This window comes from Rhamphochromis longiceps, linkage group LG7, assembly GCF_057381845.1.
Source record: "Rhamphochromis longiceps isolate RC_006_pf linkage group LG7, R_longiceps_female_GT1.1, whole genome shotgun sequence".
Classification (NCBI taxonomy): domain Eukaryota; kingdom Metazoa; phylum Chordata; class Actinopteri; order Cichliformes; family Cichlidae; genus Rhamphochromis; species Rhamphochromis longiceps.
Window position 1 is genome coordinate 9,613,480 of NC_140563.1, and position 22,869 is coordinate 9,636,348.

The 22,869-nt window shown below is 39.3% G+C and overlaps 3 protein-coding genes across 4 annotated transcripts; all 3 read right to left on the minus strand.

Annotated features, from left to right (window-relative positions):
• Window positions 1-346: 346 nt before the first annotated feature.
• On the minus strand, window positions 347-7,089 carry rabl2 (RAB, member of RAS oncogene family-like 2). Its single transcript, XM_085412014.1, has 8 exons — window positions 6,449-7,089; window positions 6,335-6,364; window positions 5,108-5,187; window positions 4,918-4,997; window positions 4,668-4,779; window positions 4,402-4,499; window positions 4,148-4,231; window positions 347-2,576 (listed from the first exon to the last, which is right to left on the minus strand). Exons 1-8 carry the CDS (start codon window positions 6,553-6,555, stop codon window positions 2,499-2,501), a joined length of 669 nt encoding a protein of 222 aa, XP_085268140.1. The 5' UTR covers window positions 6,556-7,089; the 3' UTR covers window positions 347-2,498.
• Window positions 7,090-13,223: 6,134 nt separating this feature from the next.
• Window positions 13,224-17,065, minus strand: cimap1b (ciliary microtubule associated protein 1B). The gene is made up of 7 exons (XM_085411053.1): window positions 16,979-17,065; window positions 16,087-16,201; window positions 15,785-15,988; window positions 15,593-15,694; window positions 15,380-15,498; window positions 13,428-13,568; window positions 13,224-13,338 (listed from the first exon to the last, which is right to left on the minus strand). Exons 2-7 carry the CDS (start codon window positions 16,196-16,198, stop codon window positions 13,246-13,248), a joined length of 771 nt encoding a protein of 256 aa, XP_085267179.1. The 5' UTR covers window positions 16,199-16,201; window positions 16,979-17,065; the 3' UTR covers window positions 13,224-13,245.
• A 533-nt stretch (window positions 17,066-17,598) lies between these two features.
• Window positions 17,599-21,418, minus strand: LOC146664760 (protein tyrosine phosphatase domain-containing protein 1). Of its 2 annotated transcripts, none has more exons than XM_085411054.1 (12): window positions 21,228-21,418; window positions 21,048-21,128; window positions 20,685-20,803; window positions 20,406-20,543; window positions 20,045-20,316; window positions 19,651-19,944; window positions 19,278-19,532; window positions 19,081-19,197; window positions 18,899-19,000; window positions 18,722-18,802; window positions 18,510-18,620; window positions 17,599-18,383 (listed from the first exon to the last, which is right to left on the minus strand). In XM_085411054.1, the coding sequence occupies exons 1-12, from the start codon at window positions 21,416-21,418 to the stop codon at window positions 18,261-18,263; spliced, it is 1,884 nt and encodes a 627-aa protein (XP_085267180.1). In that variant the 3' UTR covers window positions 17,599-18,260. The 2 variants fall into 2 exon arrangements, with proteins under 2 accessions (XP_085267180.1, XP_085267181.1); XM_085411055.1 differs by having other exon boundaries at window positions 17,599-18,384; window positions 18,490-18,620; window positions 19,642-19,944.
• Window positions 21,419-22,869: the final 1,451 nt, after the last annotated feature.

Below are 22,869 nucleotides of genomic sequence, written 5' to 3' on the forward strand. Positions count from 1 at the left end.
TGTATCACTGCAACACCTCAGCCTTGTCTCACGGGTTAAGCTTCCCCTTATCGGCATCAAATGACCAGAAAACTCATCTGCAATTATTCTCCCTTTGCACACTTAAAAATATTCATATAAAAGTCCCTCTGTATTTTAATACACAAAATCCCGTGTACAAATATGAGTTAACCAGAAGCTACCTAGTATTCCTCATGCAGAGTAAGGGAGATAGTAAAGGTTGAGGCAAGATCTGAGATGTTGCCCAGGATATCTCCACCACAGAGATATATGTTTGTTATATTATGTAATAAATTTATAATTAAAACATGAAAGAGTTTGTCTACTTGTTTTGACTTCAGTCTCTTCAGTGGTTTATTGAACGGAAATACGACACAAAGGGTAAACATGCCAACATATCTACAGGATTTTGGACAATACTACTTTTACTTGTTTTGCACATCACCACAGTGGATCTTAAACAGCAAAACTATATAATATAGCCCCCCATTTTTTAGACACTCAAAAGTAAGATGATTTCCTACGATTGAGAGTCAGTTTGATGCCAGATGAGGCTGTTCAGTATCAGGTCCAAGGATCATCAAAGCAATTGAAGGAACCCATAATTAGGCTGAAAAATGCAAAACAATAGCATAAGACAAAGAGCACAAACTTAAGGAAGGGTCGGTCAAATCACCAACTTAATGGTACATTCTTAAAGGGAATAAATGTCTATTCAGTGACACTAAAAAGGCCCAAAAGATCACAGAAGACAACTAAAGTGGATGATTTCAGAATTCTTTCCTTGGTGGGGAAACCCTTAACATCTAACTAAGGCATAAATATTCATGAGGAAGTAGGCGTGCCGTCCATTAATCAGGAGATTTATATTATAGTTTATGAATGGAACTATAATGAGGTGCAATCCACTCGGTACACTCAAGGAAAAGAAGGCTATATTAGACTTTGTCATGAAACATCTAAGTATCCTGCACAGCTGTGGGGAAAAAAATCTGGTTGAACAGATAAAACTTTATGTCTATAGCATAAAGTGTGCTATAGAGAGCTCATCCGAACCATCATCATGCTCTCAGGAGGTAGATCTGGCTTCTTGCATCTGCATGACCTTGGGCAAGATACTCAACCCCAAGCTGTTTTCTGGTGCATCCAATGGAGTATGAGAGCACTTAGAAAAAAGTTATTATGTGAATGAGGCATACTGTATAAAGCGCTTTGAGTGCTCCAGTTGTGTAGAGAAGCGCTATATAAGAATCAGTCCATCTACCGTCAGACAATGCTGTCTCATGGGCTTATATGGATACAGTGCAGCTGATGTGACCGGTGATAGAAGTGTACGGGGCTTTACTCTCTGCCCGGAATCAGCACGTCACATTCCAAATGGATAATGACCCAAAGCATACTGCAAAAGCAACCCAAGAGCTTCTCAGGGATATTTTTTAATTGCTAAGCCATAACTCTCGACACTCTTTTCATGAACTGAATACAGAATGGCCCACAAACAAGCAGAAACTGGAGGCATCTGCAGTGAAGGCCTAGTAGAGCAGCTCAAGTGAGCTGGGCTCTAGACTTAAGCACTGAGTGCAAAAGAAGTCTTACATCCAGTCTTTGTATTTAAAATGAGTGAAGTTTTCCAGACCTCTGAAAATGGGTGACCATGTATGAAAATGGCAATTATTCATAGACGCTAATGAAAAATTTCAATACACCTCTTGCATTAAAGTCTGCACATCTTGACTGATTTAAAATCCACTGTGGTGGCAAAAATACAAAATTGTGTAACTGCATAAATACATTTGTACCTAACTTTGAATATTAATTAATATCTCTGTTATTATCTACTCATATCACAGGCAGCTTGTTGTCATTTTCTTTTATAAAATGGTGATGAGTTGATTATTTAGTGCTCTGCTCCTATTGCTGCATTACAGCAAGATGGAAAGAGGCATGATAAAGATTTGGTTACATGGTACATTAAGTTCTCATTTATTGAAAAGATAAAAAACACAAAATTTAAATCATAAAATTAATGCAGTCGACAGATGCAGCTCCCCTGCTGGCACGGCACACAACACTACACACAAACACTGAGAACAGCAGCAAGTACAGTTCATAATCACATGTTCTCTTTGCTGTGCGAGTTACTTTTCAATGCTTCACATAGTAATTTTTTCACACTTAAGCAAACATTCATTTTCTACCTTAAGAATAGTAGATATTGTTCAAAGTATGAATGACAGCAGCTAAATGAGCTCTGTAAACAACAGAAATCCTATTCATTCCACCACATTTATTATTCCCGCTACCGTCACTAGACAGAATAGAGGGCAGTAATTTAAAACATCTATAGATTACCGTGCGCCATCCTCCAATCAATTAAAAAGCAGACCACCAAAATTACAATTAGCATTCCTGCTGATGGTGTCGGTCACGGAGATTAAGATGTCTTGACACCGGACAGAAGCAGCAGAAATGATCCTTCAGGTGTCATCAGAAATGTTTTAAACTAACTCTGGACTCTCTGCCTTCAATCCGTCCTCTTCTGCCTCTGAATTATCTTTCTTCTCGAGGTCAAAATTCTGTAAGAAAGCAGTGAATGGAGGATATCAGCACTATCACCAACAGTTATTAGTAAATTTTCTCATAACTACACTTTTTTTTGCCAAAAACAAATGCTGTTTGTACATTTTGTACATTTCTTTATATCATAAATTTGTAGTGATTTTGTTACAGCTTAAAAATCGGAACCACTTTAAATGACACAAGTGTAAAGAGGCAGTTGTAGTCTGCAGATGTTAACTAGGTTTCACTTATTTTGAATGCACTAATCTGACAAATGATATTGATTTTTTTATGCTTTTAAATGTATTAAGAATTCTGATCTTTCAGTTTTGCCCATTGAAACTCGATTTCTTAACACTATTAGCAACGGGGGTTAAAGTGGGCTGGAATGATCCGGAATGGTGTTCCGGCACCTTCATTAAATGCGTAATTAAATCTGATAGGAAGAATAATAGCCACATAATACTGTTGAGAGATTTAATTTTTCATGTGCTGCAGCCTGGAGGTGCTTCCAGCTGACAGCATGTAGTAATAAGAAAATAATGACATCCCACAGTCTCACTTATACCCTAAACACACACCTCTTCACTTTGTATCCCTGTGGTGCGTTCACGGTGCAGATGTAAATAAAGTTGTGGTTCTGAAATTTGTAGGAAGTGATTTCAAATGCTGATTTCACACAGCTCAACAAACATCACCAAATTCAAACAGCTTTTCTGCAGATTGTACCATAGTGTGTTTTGTTACCTAAATCTACAGTTGCTGTATTTCCCAGGGAGAGATAAAGACTGGATGGGAGAGGAAGATGAATCATTTTCAAAGGTAAGAACTGCTCAGCAAGCAACATTTTATAAAGCTGAAATTTAAAACTTACTTGTAAAGTCCTAATTCATTTCAGAAACAGGGATTGGATATAAAGATGATGTGTTACTGAAGTTATGTATTTTTCATAATGCGAAATGTCTTGCTAAACAAATTAAAGTACAATATTTTTTGTTATTCAAAGTTTGCATGAAAACAGGTTAGTTTGCAATACTGTGGTAAAGTAGACAGTGATGCACTAAGTTGAATGGGTTGCAGTGCAGACTGTGGTGTAAATGTAAGCTCTTGATGCTACATTAGACATTAGATTAAATTCACTCACTAAATTCAAACTTTCCTACTAATTTTATATAGTCTATGAGTTGGAAATCAGATATAACTTAAGCAACATCTGCTTATATCTTGTTGAATTCAGTCAGCTAAATCCAAGATCAGTGAGTCTCAGCAGCAATACAAACTGTGACTAGTTTCTAAGTAACTTTTCCCCATGCTGCACACCTAATCTTAGGATTCCACCTCTTTTCACCTCTCCATCTTTGATATCCAGTATATATATATATATAGTTCGTCACTAGTCCTAACTCTATGATTGTTGATTTTGAGTAGAGAGGATCTCCAGTAATCATATTAAAACAACAAAGGACAATAATGAACTCATTATATTTCCTACTTTAAGTACCGCACAATCAAATATTTAATTCTTTGAAGTTAAAATTCTACAGTTGCTTAAGGACAAGCACATTAGTAATCAGAGAAGCTAGTGTACCTCTAATTCTTGCATCACTTCATCCATGAAGTCACTGGGGTTTTGCTTGTACTCCACTGCTCTTTTGATCATGTCTCTGAACATCTGACGAAAGAGGTACAGTCAGAGCTATCAGACGGCAGTAGAAGTTCAGGTGGTGTGAACATGTTATAATGACTACACTGACTGAAGTTGATAATTGGCTTATAAAATGAACACTTTCACTCCAGTCATATTATGTAAAACAGCAGGAGAAGAAAGAAACCTGCTCAGACCTTAACTACATTGGTTCCATCAGCTGCTGACACAAAGTAAAACGGGAGTCCTTGCTTCTTCCCGAAATTGAAGCTTCTTTGAGTGACCTTCATGTCGGCTGCAGATGTGGAAAAACAATCACAATCACAAAGTCCAGTTTGCTGGACAAAACAGTTAAAAAAAAATACTGCAACCTAAAGAAATCATGTCACACATCGAACTCTAACATTACCATTGCATACAGTCATTACAAGAACTCCACACCAACTTTAATGTGCAGACTCACCATCAATTTTGTTGGCAACAACACAGCAGGGTATCTCTGGTCTGTACTCTCTTAGTTCCTTATACCAGTTGACTAAATTCTTATATGTGAGCTTCCTTTGAACATCAAAAACCTTAAAAAAAAGAAAAAAAAAAGAAAAAAAAAGATGAAAGATTTAGCAAAAGTTCACCTTGGTTGCTGACAACATAGTTACATTTTTCAGACTATTTTTAATCCTCACTTCTTCATGCACACTTGAATGTGTTCTTACCATAATGCATGCATGTGCTTTGTGGTAGTATGAAGGATGCATGTTTTGAAACCTCTCCTGACCAGCAGTGTCCCAGAAATCTTTGGATCAAAATAATAAAAAAAGAATTTGGTAATTTAAGATTTGCAGATTATTATTTTAAACTGGTTTCAAACATTTTATGTTGTCACAGCAAGTGCATGGTACTTACCAACTGCTATGGTCTTGTCTCCTACAGTGGCTGCGTGTTTGTAGAGAGTCAAGGCATAGGTTGACAACTGCTGGGGACGACTGCACGAGGAGTTAAGGATCTTAACAATATGCAACTTGTTTCTTCAAAGCATCTTAAGGCTAAGAGAATCTTTTTCCAAGTCTTTGTTCCTAGCCCACCTGCTTGAATTTAAAATTAAGTACTCAATTTATAAATTGCTTCTTCGTCTTCTTCTTTTGACTGCTCCCTTTAGGGGTTACAACAGTGCAGCCATCTCACTTCAAAACTAGTGTCTTTGTTTCTTTTATTGTTGAAATTTTACTATGTTTGTCTAAAACAGGTCTCTCTTGTGTAATAGACATTGGCTGAGATTCCCTATATAAATAAAAGTTAAATAAAATCTTCCTCTGTCACAGCAACCATCCACAGGGCCTCCTTCACTACATCCATAAACCTCCATTGAGGTGTCTCTCTTTTCCACCTGTCTGGGAACTCCACATTCAACATCCTTTGTCCAGTGTATCCACTATCCCTCCTCATCACATGTCCAAATGCTCTCAGGCATGCCTCTCTCACTATGTCTCCAAATTGCTTAACCTGCGTTGTCGCCCTAACTGCATTGTCCTCTAATGAAGTCATTTCTAATTCTGTCCATTCTCATCCCTCCCAATGAAAATCTTAGCATTTATCTTTCCAACCTTCCTTCATATCTACCTCCTGTCTTTCTATTAATGCCACTGTCTCCAATCCATACGCCATAACAGGTCTCACTACCATCTTGTAAACCTTCCAGTTGACTCTTGCTGCTACCCTGACATGTGTCTTCACCCATTCCACCACACCAGCACTCTCTTCTGCAACTCTCTTGTGCGCTGTTTGTTGCTTGGGATGGTTGACCACCAAAGGTATTTAAACACATCTACCTTCACTACCCTTACTGTTACTCCTGTTTACCTCTCATTCGCAAACATGTATTCTGTCTTGCCTCTATTGACTTCAATTCCATTTCTCTCCGGTGCATACCTCCAACCCCTCTTCCACCTGGTCATCTGTCACTCCTACACCTACCTCACCACTGTCTCGCTGTCCTCATATATGTCCTGCATCAGCCTCACAACACTTCTCTACCACTCTCGTTCTTCACGCAGTACCACAGTTCCTCTCTTGGCACCCTGTCACCTGCTTTTTCTAGATCCACAAAGAACTGTATAAACTGCTAAAGGATACTATTCGTCCATGAGAAACCTCTCCATTAGCCTGCGAAAGAAGGAGAAAAGTGCCAACCCCACAATGTTAGGAAAGCTCAAATGTTGTTGATCGCTGCTTCCAGCTAATACTCACTTAGATTTACCAACTGCGCTGTCTCCCAAGCAGATGATCTTCACCTGTTCGTCCGCATCGTATTTCTTTTGGTCCAGTTCAGGGATGCTGCCAGCGTCAACAGCCATATCTCCCTTTTTGATTGCTGCTATAAATACCTGAAAGAAATTCCGTTATGCTCCCACAGGAGCTCCGATAGACGGATAATACCCAGGGAGTATTAGCTAGCTTGCCATTAGTTACTTGAGGTTCGCCTTTACTTCACTTATTCCTGGTTCGTCACGGTTCACGTCAGTAAAAACAGATGCTCACAGAAACTGACAACAAAACTGAGCCCGTCACTGATTACATTCTCTTTCTGAAGTGCTGAAGTGTACCTTTCACAGCGCACTCAGGAGGGAACGATTGTTAATCGCAAGTAAGCTAACAGAACTAGCGTTGGCTGCAGTTGTTAAGCCCGGTTAAACGTCGCTTGTTATCGCGTGAATATCATTCTTTCCCGATATGAAAAGGTGAACGATTTCCTTCATTTATCAGGGTTAACAGGTAGCTCAAGTTTGTAAATGTGCGACGTCCCCGACAATTTTCGTTTCTATGCAACGGGGACGCCCGCAGGACCACTTCGCACTGTATCCGGCTGTCTTTACAGGTGCCTGTCTAAAATCCTCAGTCATTCGCTTCTTCTTCTTCTTCTTCTTCTTCTTCTAAGGAGTTTTTGGAGGTTCACAAACAACGATGTGGTGCATTACCGCCACCAACTGGTTTGGAGTGTGGACCAGAATCCGCTCATACCAAATAATGAAAATGAATAAATTTCTTCCTGATATTTTTTGACAATGCAACAGAAAATGTTGAATGGTTTCACTTATTCCACAGCGACTAAATTTCCCCATTTCATGTTTCCCTATAATGAATAGTGAACTGTTTAATCCAGTGTGTCCAAATCTGATTCGAGATATTATTGTCTCTTCTCTTCTGGTTTTCCTTTGAATAGAATAAAACTATCTCCCCGTCCTCTCCTCCTCACACCACTTTTGCCATCTTTCCCTCATTTTCTGTTTTATCGTGCTCCTCATTTCAGTTTTGCTAATACTGCTATGTAAACCGACTTGATCTCCTTTAGCAGCCTGCGTTGCAATTTTATCTGCCACCTCATTGACAATAAAATAATGTGCTGGTATCCAGACAAATTTAGCAATCACTCCCATCCAGTGACTGTAGAAAACAGCAGTTTGTCTGGTCAGGCTTCTGAAGGACTGTTATCCAAGCAGGCCAATGATGAACTAGAGTCTGAAAGTAGTGGTGCTACTGGTAATGGGACTACTGGGCTTATATTAATTTGATCTTTTTGAATTTCTATTGCTTTCTGGGTTGCTGTCCACCCAAAACTCTTTGACTTCTTTACCTCTTTCTCCTAACAAGGAGCCCTGTTCAATTCTGTTTGTGTAAATTATATATTTAGTAAATCATTAGTATCTCCCTCTTGTCTTAATAATTATCCATTCTCTGCCAATGTCTGTCCTTTTCTTCTTTTCCTTTCCATCGATTTTGTCTGAACTATGAATTTTAGCAAATGATTTTGCCATGATATTAGCCTTCTCTTCGTTTCTAATTGCTGTTATATCTCCATCACTCAGGATTGGATACCTATAATCTCTTTTAATCCCAATCATTTCCCTTATCATTGACCATTCCTGATTTATTTTAGTCTGTCTTCCTGCTGAATTACAGAAATTCCTCCACAAATCTCTCTTTGCATTTTTTACAACTCTTCTCAAATTACCCTGTAACCTTTTATACTCGATAAGGTTCTGAGCGTTACAATTTCTTTTCAACATTTTGAAAGCTTTATTTCGAGCCTTAATTGCTTCATCACATTTCTTTGTCCACCACGGTAGTCTTCTTCTTGGTCTTACCTCCTTTCTCCTTTATAAATCAATTTGCTGCTGATTTATAAAATGGCACAACACACAGATAAATTAAAATCATCAACACCAACACTTAAATCAACTTTTTGTAACTCCTGTTCACTTATGAGCCTAAACGATTCCCAATCAGTGCTACTGAAACACATCTCTACTGCTCCCATTCCATACTCTTCCACATTCAAACTTATTTCTGTCATTATAGGATCGTGATCACTACCTATTGTGTTATCTCTAATTACTTTCCATCTACTAATGCCTGCTAGTGACTCTGAAACCAAAGTGAGATCAATTACTTCTTCTGTACCCGCTCTTGCATTCACTCTTGTTCCACTTCAATCATTCAAACATACATACTTTTTGTTTTCCGTGAGTTCCTCAGTTACATTTCCATTCTCATTATTATACAGGGAGTGCAGAATTATTAGGCAAGTTGTATTTTTGAGGAATAATTTTATTATTGAACAACAACCATGTTCTCAATGAACCCAAAAAACTCATTAATATCAAAGCTGAATGTTTTTGGAAGTAGTTTGTAGTTTGTTTTTAGTTTTAGCTGTTTTAGGGGGATATCTGTGTGTGCAGGTGACTATTACTGTGCATAATTATTAGGCAACTTAACAAAAAACAAATATATACCCATTTCAATTATTTATTTTTACCAGTGAAACCAATATAACATCTCCACATTCACAAATATACATTTCTGACATTCAAAAACAAAACAAAAACAAATCAGCGACCAATATAGCCACCTTTCTTTGCAAGGACACTCAAAAGCCTGCCATCCATGGATTCTGTCAGTGTTTTGATCTGTTCACCATCAACATTGCGTGCAGCAGCAACCACAGCCTCCCAGACACTGTTCAGAGAGGTGTACTGTTTTCCCTCCTTGTAAATCTCACATTTGATGATGGACCACAGGTTCTCAATGGGGTTCAGATCAGGTGAACAAGGTGGCCATGTCATTAGTTTTTCTTCTTTTATACCCTTTCTTGCCAGCCACGCTGTGGTGTACTTGGACCCGTGTGATGGAGCATTGTCCTGCATGAAAATCGTGTTTTTCTTGAAGGATGCAGACTTCTTCCTGTACCACTGCTTGAAGAAGGTGTCTTCCAGGAACTGGCAGTAGGACTGGGAGTTGAGCTTGACTCCATCCTCAACCCGAAAAGGCCCCACAAGCTCATCTTTGATGATACCAGCCCAAACCAGTACTCCACCTCCACCTTGCTGGCGTCTGAGTCGGACTGGAGCTCTCTGCCCTTTACCAATCCAGCCACGGGCCCATCCATCTGGCCCATCAAGACTCACTCTCATTTCATTAGTCCATAAAACCTTAGAAAAATCAGTCTTGAGATATTTCTTGGCCCAGTCTTGACGTTTCAGCTTGTGTGTCTTGTTCAGTGGTGGTCGTCTTTCAGCCTTTCTTACCTTGGCCATGTCTCTGAGTATTGCACACCTTGTGCTTTTGGGCACTCCAGTGATGTTGCAGCTCTGAAATATGGCCAAACTGGTGGCAAGTGGCATCTTGGAAGCTGCATGCTTGACTTTTCTCAGTTCATGGGCAGTTATTTTGCGCCTTGGTTTTTCCACACGCTTCTTGCGACCCTGTTGACTATTTTGAATGAAACGCTTGATTGTTCGATGATCACGCTTCAGAAGCTTTGCAATTTTGAGACTGCTGCATCCCTCTGCAAGATATCTCACTATTTTTGACTTTTCTGAGCCTGTCAAGTCCTTCTTTTGACCCATTTTGCCAAAGGAAAGGACGTTGCCTAATAATTATGCACACCTGATATAGGGTGTTGATGTCATTAGACCACACCCCTTCTCATTACAGAGATGCACATCACCTAATATGCTTAATTGGTAGTAGGCTTTCGAGCCTATACAGCTTGGAGTAAGACAACATGCATGAAGAGGATGATGTGGACAAAATACTCATTTGCCTAATAATTCTGCACTCCCTGTAATTACCTCATGCTGTGCCGTGAGCATTAAAGTCTCCACACCATTCCACTTTTCCTTCTATGTACGTATCCATTTCTTCCATAAAATATAATGACAGCCTTTTATATGGATTGCAAAAATTAACAACTTTAATACTTCCTTTCTTTGTCCATGTTTCAATTACAATATATTTCAACTGCATACCTATTGCTAGAACTCTATACTGAATACCTTGTTCTACAAAAATTACACATCCTCCTCCTTTACTTTCTTTCCTATCTCTACCTACACTGCTATATCCTTTGATTACAAAATCTAAATTTGGTGTGAGCCATGTTTCCTGGATGCAAATGATATCAGGTGTCTTATTAAAAAGAATTTTATGAATCCTTTAAACTCTTGTCCATTTTCTAATAAACTTCTGGAATTCTATTGCAACATAATCGTATTATCTTCTCTTGTGATGTTCCTGGCTTCCCATCTTCCCTGGTCTTTTGTGTATATGTTCCCATGAAATCCCTCTCATAAATGATTGTGCTCCCCTCACAACCATTTAGATTTTTTCTGTCTTGTATTTTACTTGATCAGCACAGTTGACTACATATGCAATGAATATCTTTTCCACTGTGCTTTCAGTATCTGTTCTGTCTAATTGAGTCAAACCTGGTGATGACATCTGTTGAAGTCTTCCTATCTCCGTTTTTCCTTTCTGTTTTTGCACCTTTTAACAGCCTCGGCATAGCTTATGTTGTTACCCGCTTTAACCTGCACAACCTCAGTGGTCTTCTTCCTAGCTTCACATTCCTCATATATCACCATGTGCTTTCCTCCAACACTAAAAAATGTATCTGGCCCAATATTTCTCATACCTATGTTTATCCACACACCTAGTACACCTTTACTGTCCTCTGTAGAGTGCTGCTATATGCCAATATCGCTGACAGTTGTAGCATGTAAGAGGGGGAGAAATATATGACCAAACTATGAAACACATGAATTCTATTTTGACTTTTTCTGGAAGCATAGGTTCTTAAAAGGTTTTACATACATATTAAAAAAATGGCTACTTTTTTTTTTTTTACCAGGTCCTAGTACTGGGTCCATTTGTTTATAGAAGGAAAGGTCAAATGCAGAAGCAGTGTGTGAAACAATAAGCACACTAAAAATCATTAAATTACATCTAAAATACAGGGTGGGCCATTTATATGGATACACCGTAATAACAAGGTTATGGTTGGTGATATTAAAGTCCTGTTTGTGGCACATTAGTATATGTGAGGGGGCAAACTCCTCAAGGACCATGTGACCATGGTGGCCATTTAGAAGTCGGCCATCTTGGATACAACTTTTGTTTTTTCAATAGGAAGAGGGCCATGTGACACATCAAACTTATTGGTGATGTCACAAGAAAAACAATGGTGTGCTTGGTTTCAACGTAACTTTATTCTTTCATGAGCTTGAGGACTTTAATATCACCAACCATTCCCATGTCATTACGGTGTATCCATATAAATGGCCCACCCTGTAGTAGGGGTTATTAGCCATTTTGTTGGGCATGTTTCACAGTGGGTACTCTATCTTGTCATATTTGGAATGAAAAAACAGTGTAACTACAGTACTGATTTGGTTGCCTCTAACCAGCTTTAGCAGCAATAATTTGAAGTAATCAGTGACCCAGTTTTGGCCATGCTTAATTCATAGGACAGATGGCATCACATTTGATTCTACAAAACTTTGCTATACAACAAAACCTAGGAAAGATGCCCAAGATGCAAAGTCCCCAAGTCCTGTGGCTCCAAAACCAGCCAACATCATCACTCCTCCACCACTGTGTTTGACTGTTGGTATGAGGTGTTTGTACTGATATGCTCTCTTTAGTTTTCTTTAAATGTGGTGCTGTGAACTTTGGTCTTCTCTGTCCAAAGAAGATATTTCCAGGAGTCTTGTGGTTCGTTGAGATGCAAAACTAAGCTTTGCTGCAGTGCTCTTTTTAGAGAAAAGGGGGCTTCAGTGAAGCCATGCTTGTTCAGCCTTTTTTGGATTGTGGTGCCATAAACTTTAAACATGATATAACTCAGGCCTGTAGAGTCTGAGATGTAGTGCTTGGATTTCTTTGCAGTTTGTCTGAGCATTGCAATGTCTAACTTTGGGTTGATTTTGCTGGGAAATACATTCCTACAAAGACAAATATCTGGCAACTGCCTTGAATAGTTTTTCTCACTGTAGAATTAAATTGTTTGGAAATGTCCTTATAACCCATCACAGAGTGTACTAGTGTAAGCGTGTACTTAGGTTTTCACAGGATTGCATGGAGTTCTCTGAAAACCCTTTTCACAGCTCTATTAGGCAGTTTCACACACTTTTTTTCTTTTCACATAAAGCCAACAATCTGCTTCATAAGCTGCTAGTATTTGGCCAAATATAAAAGCAAAATAACATTATTCTTGCACATAGGCTATGTCTACAGGTATTAAATCTTCTGTATCGGCTGACTTTAACAATTTAGTGGCTCTGTGGATAATATAAATAGCAAAAGCAAAATATCACTGATCATGTAGTTTGTATGTATCATACAGCCTGGTATGAAAGTTGGATGCACATTAAAGTGGCACTTTGCAAAATACCAAATGGCTAACTCAGGAATTGGGATTGCAGAGGTTCTGCTATAAACTCTGTGCAAAAGGCTAAACCGTAACCTGGAAATTCCACAAAGTTGAGACATAAGACAGAAACAGTAAATTTATCTTATTCTGTAAAAAGACGAGCAATTTCTTAAAGTATTTTTTCCTTAACTGACCTCAAATATGACAAATGGAGAAATCTGGCCTAAATTCTTTGGCATCAAAATACAATCTCACTGTTGCGCTGAGCAGTTTGTATTTTATGCTTTATTGAAAAACTTCTGTGGTCATTTCCAGTTAAATTAAGAGATGACAGAGGACACTATTCCATAACATTCCCAGGAGCTGGTAGGATGTACTCAGAATGACGCAATCCAAAGGTAAAGCTCGGGGCTTTGGTTTTTGTGAGGTTTACCTAGGAAGGAAAAATCTTGATGAATAAAAAATGTTCATATTTGTGGAGCATTTAGGATAATAAGAACACGACATGATCAGGTTTCTTACTTGCTCAGGGTTGTATGCTCCTGGTCCTGGTTTCGCTGTGGTTTCACCGGGAGTGAAGTTGCGGCCTGTCATGCTGAATTGAGGAGGCTTCTGCCCATAAATACTGGGGTCCACAACTTTATAGGCAGCAGGGCCAGGAGTCTGCGGTCAAGAGAAACAAAAGTATAGACAACAACAGTAAACCACAGTTGCTAGGGTTTTTTTTGTTTTGGTTTGGTTTCAGCTTTTTAGGGTTTGCTTGAGTAACTTTTATACCTGTATGTAACCAGTCTGGCCTCACACTGTCCTGCTACAGTCTGTGTTGTGGTTATGGTTTTGTTTCATATACATAGGGAATAGAGCCTGATGGAGGATTTTTAAGATACCAATATTTGGCAATTTATTTTTTTTCTGTCAGACACATGGAACATAAACAGATTTTCCTAGCATTTGTTGCGTATCATCACTTATGAGTCCTTACTTAGATAATATGACAGTGCAGTTTAAAAATAAACTTGTTCTCTGCTCCAACAAGCTGTAGGTTACTCATTTACAATCTGCCTATAGCTGCTTGGATCAGCTGGTTGTTGTATTTGTGGATTTGCAAACACCTGTTGCCAACAGGTAAGTTACAAAGTGCCCTCTAGTTGACAAACTACACAATATCAACAACCACAAGATGGTTGAAGGGTGTTTCTCCCTTCTCATCTTAACTTGTCTTAGCAAATTTCACTTATGAGCCATTTCAAAAGTAGATCAGTAAATGAGATAAAATAGAAAATTTGTTAATATATAATCATGATGCAATGCAATTTCTGTGCAGGTTTTTATATGTGCTTTGTATATATTTTTGGAATTTGAGTAATGAAATTTAATGTGATGGCACACACCTTATCAGTCAGCTAGTGGTCCTGTTGGGGGAGAGGTGTAATAGCTATATATAATAGCTACAATGATTTAGATAAATTTTAATGGAAGTGAAATTTGCAATGAAATGCATTATATAACCATGTATAACCATTACAACCGTTAAACACTGTTTTTACTAGTCACATGAAAAAGTTTTTCACAGGCCAGTCTGAGCACCTCTACAAAAACAGACATTTCAGGCCTCAGTTAGCAGGTTAAATGAAAAAGTTCATGACAGTAGAATTAGAGAACAAAGGAATAAGCACAGCTTGTTTGGAAGTGTTGCCAAAAGAAATAGTCTTCTCTATAAAAAAAAAACGTGGTAGCATGGTTTTCATGTGTAATTTTGCATTGGATCAAACCACAAGACTTCCAGAACAATTCTTAACAGACAACAAAGACCAGTGTTGGAGATGTTCGTCCATACCGCACAGCACCACATTTGGAGAAAACAAAACAGCGTATCAGCACAAATGCCTTAAAGGGGCTTTAAAAGAGCTGTGCATAAAGGAATGCCTGCAGACTTCTATGAACTGAAGCAATATTGTAAAGAAGACTGAGATAAAATACCTCCACAATCATGTCAGAGAAACGTTATACAGGGAGAGATTACTCCATGTTGCTTCACGTTATTGCTGATGAAGGCTCTACAAGCTATCGAACCATGGGGCTTACTTAGTTTTTTAGAGGACTACATAGAGTGATGTGTAAACTCTATTTTTAATGATTATATTAACACCAAATCCTCATAACTACCACCAATATTAACCTGTATTAATTCAATAAATATTACTTAGAAGACATAAAAATTGTTTACAGCAAACTAATACAAACTCAGCCAAAAACAAACACTTTACACTAAAAAGACAAGATGTAAAGTTTATACACAGGTTTAATCTGTAAACAGGAGTACAGTGGGAAACTACTGGAACTGATGTCCATGAGAAGTCAAAGGTCACACAAAGAAACTAAAACCTCCCAATAATATAAATTCATTAAAAAATGACAAAATTTTTCAGGGAAATATAACTCTTAAAAGACATGTTACATATATAACTCTGCACCTTGCTTTGGTCATCATAGAAGGTTCCGATTTTGTTGCGGCCACGTAATGAGAAGCAGGGAGCAGAAGATGCAACCGCAGTGTTCCCTATCATGGGAGGCAGGGAATAGGTTGCAGGACCTGCAGTAGGAGCAAGAGATAAAGCTTACAGATTTTGTACTATGAAACTTTTTTATTCATAGTACAAATACAAAACAACAAATACATATTTTACCTGGTGTTTTGTTGCCACCTAATTCCTTGTGCCTGGCTAACAGTGAATAAGCAGGCGCAGCGCGGTAGATCCACTTTGCTGAGTGCTCTGGGGAATATTGACCTGACAGCAACAAAGAAATTTGTATAAAGACACTGAGACCAGGAGTAAAGCATCTTCATATGCGTTTAATGTGTTAGGAGTTCTGCTGACCTGGTCCAGGAGGCTCGAAGAACTTGGGCTCCTTTGGACGGCCGTGGAGTGAAAATGAAGGCATGCTGCTCAGGCCCTCTCTGGTCATGTTGGTGGGAATCAGGTATCTTGGCCCAGGGGAAACGTTATTATTGACCTCCTTACGACGCATCCCAAAGCTGAACATTGGGGCTTTGCATTTGGTAGGGTCGTGCTGAGACACACCTTTATCATAGAAGAAGAACACACCCTTATTGAATACTACTGCTACTACTACTAATAATAATTGTGCTGATAACAAAAAAAAAATTCTCTAACACTACCTGTGAGTCCAGGCAGTGCATACTTGGGCCCCGGGCTACCATAGAGGGCAGCTATAGGACCTCTTGGCTTGTGGGGCCTCCAGGTGCCAACCCAGGGATCAGCCTTCATCATTACCTTGACAGAGAAAGTCATGGAAAAAAAATAAAATGACTAAGGGGGGTTTGCACATTAAAAAAGAAAGAAAGAAAGAAAAAAAAAGATAAAATCACTCATCCTTCTGTGGTATATATATATATATTCAGCTGATCCCTTATTAACCACAGCAGGTAGGTCCACATGTTTGATTTAGCAGATTTCTGCTGAGCATATTTGCCATGTCATGAAAGTGCATTACTATCGATGAAGGCTCTTTAAGCGTTTGCCAACTCAAAGTTCTTTCAAATCCTGCACCTTTCTGAGTGGCTCAGTAGTAACACGAGTGTGGCTTCACCTGGAACAGCAACACCACGGTGCTAATCATGGCAACAGATTTGGAACAATAATAACAATGACAACCATAACTCATTTCATATGTCATATGAATAACAACACTAACGCCAGAAAGAAACGTTAGTCATTTGCTAACTCGCACTGATTGAGCATAAGTGATCAATCAATCAATTATAAAACAGCTTTGCGCTCACCTGTGAAAACAAGCGCTAGCCATGTTAATGAGTTATATAAAGCATCGAGCTAAGTTCATGAATCATACATGGCTTTACTTACGCTTGACTTTTGTTTGACGGAGGCCTGGTTGATTATGTTTTTAACAGAAAAAGCTGTAAATCTTTCACCAAAAAAATAAATAAAGAAAAACTGTTTCTACCGTTTGCGTTCCAAACTAACGAATCACTGACTGCTTTCAGTTTTATTCAGTTGGTGAAATAAAGTAAACAGATTCGTGATTTTTACCTCACAAAATCCCGATCCTGCTTAGAGTCCGTGACAGGCTTTTTCCACAGAAATGAGCATGTGCGCTGAACCCAAACACAGATTGTTTAATGGTTGTCAACTTCACTATGACAACGTTTCCATGGCAATGACTCTCTGACATTTATTCTTAATATGTGTTGGATATAATGTTCTTTAACCAGTTTGACCGATAAAAAAATACTACTAATAATAACAATGAAAAAAAGGGAAAGGTTTCTAGTCAGCTCTGTTGGGGTGTCTTGGCTCCCTGGTATAATATCTGACTCACTCACATTTAACCAGAGACATGCAAGAAGTATATACATGCAATACATTATGCAGATGTTGTAAATGATTTATTAGGTATGAAATGCTGTTCTGCTACAGGGTCACACTGTGGGCACACTGCTTGGATTTAACCTCTTAGAACTAATGACAGGACCTGATATACTATTCAGTGCTAAACTCATTAAATGTTTGTTTTTTAATTCTAACTTTATTTCAAGTTTAACCACTTTTCTAGCACTCTATGCAGGACTGGTCCATGGCACAGATGTAGTTTTTACTCTTTGCCTGGTAACTGTTTCAAATACTTCAAATCATCTTAATCCACGGAAACAAACAAATATATGACTTAATCTTAATGCCCTCTACTGGAAATATCTTAGGCTTAATTTATAGACATTGGCACATTTTCATTGTCCCCTGTGAAGTGTGTAACAGTGTAAGCAGGACACATCATAAACAAAATATTTTAGTGCCAGAGGGGACAGTTACAATTGAAGCACATTAACACGGCTTAGACTGAAAGAGTAGAGCAGGTAATAGTTCTCGTTAGATTGTGTAGGTGATACTTTATTTCTTACATCTAAATCAGTATAGGTTATTAGCAATTTTGTTAGGCCCACATTTATTGTGAAATAGGGATATTTTAAAAAAGGGAAGATAAATATGAGACATGAAGGGGGAGGTTGGTCTTTATATATCAAATTCTGCTTTAAATGCACTCCAAAAACCAAACTGTAAAGGGCATTTTTCACAGTGGGTGCTCTATTTTGTCATATTTGGAATTAGGGAAAAAAGTGGCATCTCAGTGTGATGGCAAACACTTACAGGATCCTACAACTAAAGTAATTAGACAGAATTAAGCAATCATTTATTTAAGTGCTTGCACCTCAATTTTTTTTCCTCTGATTTGTCAAAATGTCTCTGTGGGGGGGGGAAAAACCCCAACAACAAGAATATGCAGTATCAGTTTTTGTTTCTGTATAAACTCTTGTCTTCAAAGTGTAGCATTGGTGCTGCAGGCTCTAGTGAAGTATCTGTAGTTGTGGAAGGTTTCTCTCAAAGTGGCCTTCATGACTTTCATTAGAGGTGCAAGGCTTTCCATTTCCTCTTGGGAGCGCTGTAAGATACATGTATATATGTGTGTTTATTTAAAAAAAAGGAAAATTATAACACTTGAAAAAAAGTTTTCATATTTAGAACAAATGCAACATGATTTACTCATTGAACTTCCACTCTGTCTTACCCTTGTAAGTGCCCGTATCAGGCGGTGAAGCACTGCCTCCTCTCTGTGTGGACAAAGGCTGGTGACTGTGCTCACGCAGCTCAGCAGACAGTAAATGGTGTGTCTCTGTGGCTGTAACAATGTAATATCCCAAATAACATCTTGCATCTAAGGAGATCTACGTATAAATGTATAAATGCTTAGTAAGAAAGCCCAGGAGATTGTTTGCTTACTTTCTTGAGCACACTGAGAGGATTCCTGTTGCTTGCTCTAATACTCAGTCTTTCTATGTCCTCGGCACTGAGGACAGGGTCCTGAATGAGATTGGAGAAAACCAATAAAAGTGAGAGACAAATGTTTACTGCAGTACAGGGTGCTTAATCAGAAATCCCTTGTGTGATGCCACTAACCCTCAGCTTCTCCAGCCAGGTCCACAAGAGACAGCAGAGAACATGAGGATCTGATTCAGTGACCAGCAGAGCCCAGCCACACTCACTACTATTCAGTTCCTCCTATAGAAAAAGTGAGTGGTAGTATTAATTCACTGATATGTTCTGATTCATAACAATGATTACTTGTTTGTTCGTTTTACCTGCAGCAGAGCCGACCTTTGCAGAACTGTTTCTCCTGGAGGACCCTGCTCTGACATTGCTTTAGCTACAGGACGAGCCGTCGAGGTCGGGCCTAGGTTATGTGGATTTCTGCACAGCTGCATGTGACATTGGTTAGAACACATCCACAGCAAAGCTTTCTTTACCTTTACCATTTTTAAAATAAATGTAAGGTTACCTCCACATTGGAACTGTATTTGGGTAGAGCCTTTTTAGCCTTGCACTTTGACTGCTTAGCACAGCTGCTGTTTGTTCTCATGCTGGACACTGGAATATTGAGTATATGAGTTTCCTTTTTGGTGGTTTGGTAGCCTGATGAAAGCCCACCAAAAACTGGACTAACTGGTCTGAGATCAGTTCGCATACGTTCCGGCAAACACCACTGGTTCTCATCTCCAAGAGCTGTGGTGCAGTATGGATTCAGCTCCGATCCCTTCAGTACAAAACGCAACAAAGGGGGACAAATCCTTTATAACCAGACCCATTTTACATTATTATTCAAGAATTTGAATAATTCTGTGTGCACAATTTTAAAATTTGACCTCATTTACCTTGATCTTGCTGAGATCAGAGTCACTGTAGCTGCGTTTGTCCATCAATACCTCCCTCTTCCTCTCCAAGAATCCTAACGGGTCATCCCATGAGGACATTGACCCCGAACCTGCCCACGAGCTTCTATGACCTTCTCTCAGCAAGGGCAAGTACTGCTTGGACACCAGAGTCTCTCTCACAGTGCTGCTCAGGACCCTAAGTGCGGACCTCTTGTCCAGTTCAGTATAGACCTCTGGAGGTGAAGGAAGACCCAGAGCCAAGCAGGAGAGACGCACACACAGGAGGTACACCACCTAATCAAGTGGAAGTCAGAAAAGAGGAGAAGGTTAATTGCTCTACAATCCAGGCATTTCATGACACAGGATTAATGTATTATGATGACAAAATCCAGACCTTTGGTGTTTGTCTGAGATTGCGAGCCTCCTTGCCGTGCAGTAGGAGTGCTTGTCGGTTTAGATAGTGCTGCAGGGTGAAAGGGGCTCCGTGTCTCAGGCTAAGGTCTGGGTATTGAACCAGCTGTGTGCTAAGCAGGCGAGCAAAATCAAACACCTTGCTTATCTGTGCCCGGGTTTGGATAGAGCGAGGTCGTTTAATCCGCACAAAGTGGACGGCCTCACTCGGGCTGATGCGCAAGGTGTAGATTAAGTAGCAAGCTATCAGGACACCTGGCGATCAGGAACACAGCAAGAGCATTATATGTGGCCAATCTGCAACATGCAATACTTACTTACATGGAATATATTTTTAACCCTACCTGTCCTCCCCAGGCCTGCATGACAGTGCACGGCCACTCTTCCTTCCCTCACCGCAAAGGCAATAACCTTCACTGCGTCAATTAACCCAACAAGAGATGACACTCCAAAATCTGGCATCCCAAAGTTGTAAAAGTAAACTGCACATAAACATATGTACATAAGAATAGTGAGCTGAAGGAAAGAGCATTAAAGCCATCAGCATAATGTTTGCACACAAAATAAACTGTTTTCTGTATTGAAAATAAATATGCTTTGCTTTCAGTGTTTTAAGATCTCACTGTCATTGTCCATGAAGATCTGAGGAGAGTAGGTGAAACCACTTTCAGGGTCCAGAGGAGGTCCACAGTGAGCATGCTCGCCTGGGAGCTGCATGTTAACGATCGACCTGATGTTTAACCTGCAAATAAAGTCAAAAACTGGAGGAAACCTGCAGACACTTGGTGTTCATCTCAAAGGTTTTTTGTTTGTTACTTGCTATGTGTCCACAGTTCCAGAAGTTTTAAAACTACTACGATCGTCAAGTGTCGTTGTAAAAAAGTGATACAAGATGCTTTATGTCCTTCCTTTTTTGCAGTAATTACTGTAAGGTTGCAGGCGTCATGCATCAATTTACTACACAGACAATACTGACCAGTGATTACCTTTGAAACTGATCTATGATGTTGTACTTCTCAATTAGATAACTTGATGGTCTTGCCATGGCAACTATGTCATCTGTTACCCTGAGACAAGTAGAAGTTCACAGTCAGCATGGACTCCTTACCGTTTTGCGAAAACACGCGCAACACAAAATTATGTGTGAGATTGCCAAACACTCTCACCAGGAGGAGAAAATGCCTCGAATAACTTGCTGGTTCAGCTTCCAGCAGTCTGGTCCCTCGTAGCGACAATCTTTACCTCCACAGGCCAGTAGACAGAGGAGCTTGGGTGGGATAGCTTTCACCAGATTCTCCCTGGCCTGGGAATAGGTGGGCTGTGGTACCGGTATGTGAGGGGTCAACGTCGGCATCATCCTGCACATGTAAAACCTGCAAATCAGCTTTTGCTAACGTATTATATCTGTGAAGGATGCCTCACCTGGAAGAAATAGCAGCTTCCTTCGTCCTTCAACTCTGACAAACATGCAGCTTGCAGTCTGACAGTATTTGTATTACTTTTAGCTGTCATTTTACTTACTGTGCAAGGATCTCATGTCTGAAAGTGTTCTGCTTTAAGAACAGTCCAACTATATTGTTTTTATATAGCTTCATATGTAATAAACAGCAATTAAATGTAATGCTTACCTTTCTGTTTATGTTAAGAAGTGATGGTTTAAATCCCATTTAATGTATTTCTGAGGCTTTAAGAAATATGAAGAAAAAAACTGATCAACAAAGCAGAGTACACATGGGCTCATCTGTCTTGATGCACACCGCTTGCACTCACTCACAAAACTGTGTGATGACCCAGCTCCACTAAGCCTGATTAGCTGTCATAAATACATTAGAACAGACACTCATGCATCGTAGCAAGCCAATTATATCCTTACACCTTCACCTATAAACACTGTGTATGTCCTAATTACTTAGCACCTGGCGTCATACATGATTTTACTCCACTTGATATGCTGAGAAACTGTAACAAGCACCAAAAGAGAGACTGTGTAAATGTTGTGCTTATACGGTGATCTCAGATCATCTCACACCAGATCAGTCTGACGACTATGGTAACTGATTTATTGAAAATTGATTGACTATAAAGTCTTCATGGCAGAAAATTGCCACACATTTTAATCTTATTGCACACTAAACTGCTGTGAATTGGAGATAAACGACGATATGTGCCCCTGGTTCTCTGTCTGTATATGACCACCTCCTGCACTACAAGCTGTTTGTGCAATAAATTCACTTCTCATTAGTACACTGGGATCTGCCCAGCCCGGGAGCCGCCACCAGTCCTCTCTGAGGCCTTTCCTAAACCGCAGCCTTACTTCATGCTCAAGCCATCTGCCAACATCTACTAGAAACACTGTCAAACTTAAATGAGGATTTGGTCGCAGCTACTGACTCCCCTTTGACATTATCGCCCCCTGCAGTGCTGCAACAGTAACTACATGGTAATGATGAAAAGATGATAATACAACTTTTTTCTATCCCAATTAGGGCTCATCTCCCATTTAAAAAATGATTACTATATGCTGGATAAATTTCACACATCTGCTCCTGCTCAGCACAGGACATGCTGGGGGAACAGAGCTACATTACAAAGCTTTTATTTGAAAGCAATTTTATATTCTAGTCATTTAACATTTCGTGTCCACTTTTTACCCTTCCTCTTTACTTGACAGTGGTATTAATTTAAGCAGATGCTGTGAGTGAGCTGCTCTCCCTTTATGCCCTTTCCAGTGCACCATCTGTCATTATACTTCTCTATTATTCAGTCCTTTCAACTTGAATCCCTGCATCTGACAGCCTGGCACTTAGC

What these genes read in the sequence shown, in the direction of transcription:
- LOC146664760 (XM_085411055.1), bottom strand. Translation starts at nt 21,418, where the DNA reads ATGATGCCGACGTTGACCCCTCACATACCGGTACCACAGCCCACCTAT. An exon ending in ATCATAGATCAGTTTCAAAG is followed by an intron (nt 20,804 to 21,047) that starts GTAATCACTGGT and finishes CTTTATTTGCAG; the next exon opens with GTTAAACATCAGGTCGATCG. An exon ending in GATCTTCATGGACAATGACA is followed by an intron (nt 20,544 to 20,684) that starts GTGAGATCTTAA and finishes GTTTATGTGCAG; the next exon opens with TTTACTTTTACAACTTTGGG.
- cimap1b (XM_085411053.1), bottom strand. Translation starts at nt 16,198, where the DNA reads ATGATGAAGGCTGATCCCTGGGTTGGCACCTGGAGGCCCCACAAGCCA. An exon ending in TGCACTGCCTGGACTCACAG is followed by an intron (nt 15,989 to 16,086) that starts GTAGTGTTAGAG and finishes TCTATGATAAAG; the next exon opens with GTGTGTCTCAGCACGACCCT. An exon ending in AGGTGGCAACAAAACACCAG is followed by an intron (nt 15,499 to 15,592) that starts GTAAAATATGTA and finishes CTCCTACTGCAG; the next exon opens with GTCCTGCAACCTATTCCCTG.
- rabl2 (XM_085412014.1), bottom strand. Translation starts at nt 6,555, where the DNA reads ATGGCTGTTGACGCTGGCAGCATCCCTGAACTGGACCAAAAGAAATAC. An exon ending in AAGCACATGCATGCATTATG is followed by an intron (nt 4,780 to 4,917) that starts GTAAGAACACAT and finishes CTTTTTTTTAAG; the next exon opens with GTTTTTGATGTTCAAAGGAA. An exon ending in TGTTGCCAACAAAATTGATG is followed by an intron (nt 4,500 to 4,667) that starts GTGAGTCTGCAC and finishes CCACATCTGCAG; the next exon opens with CCGACATGAAGGTCACTCAA.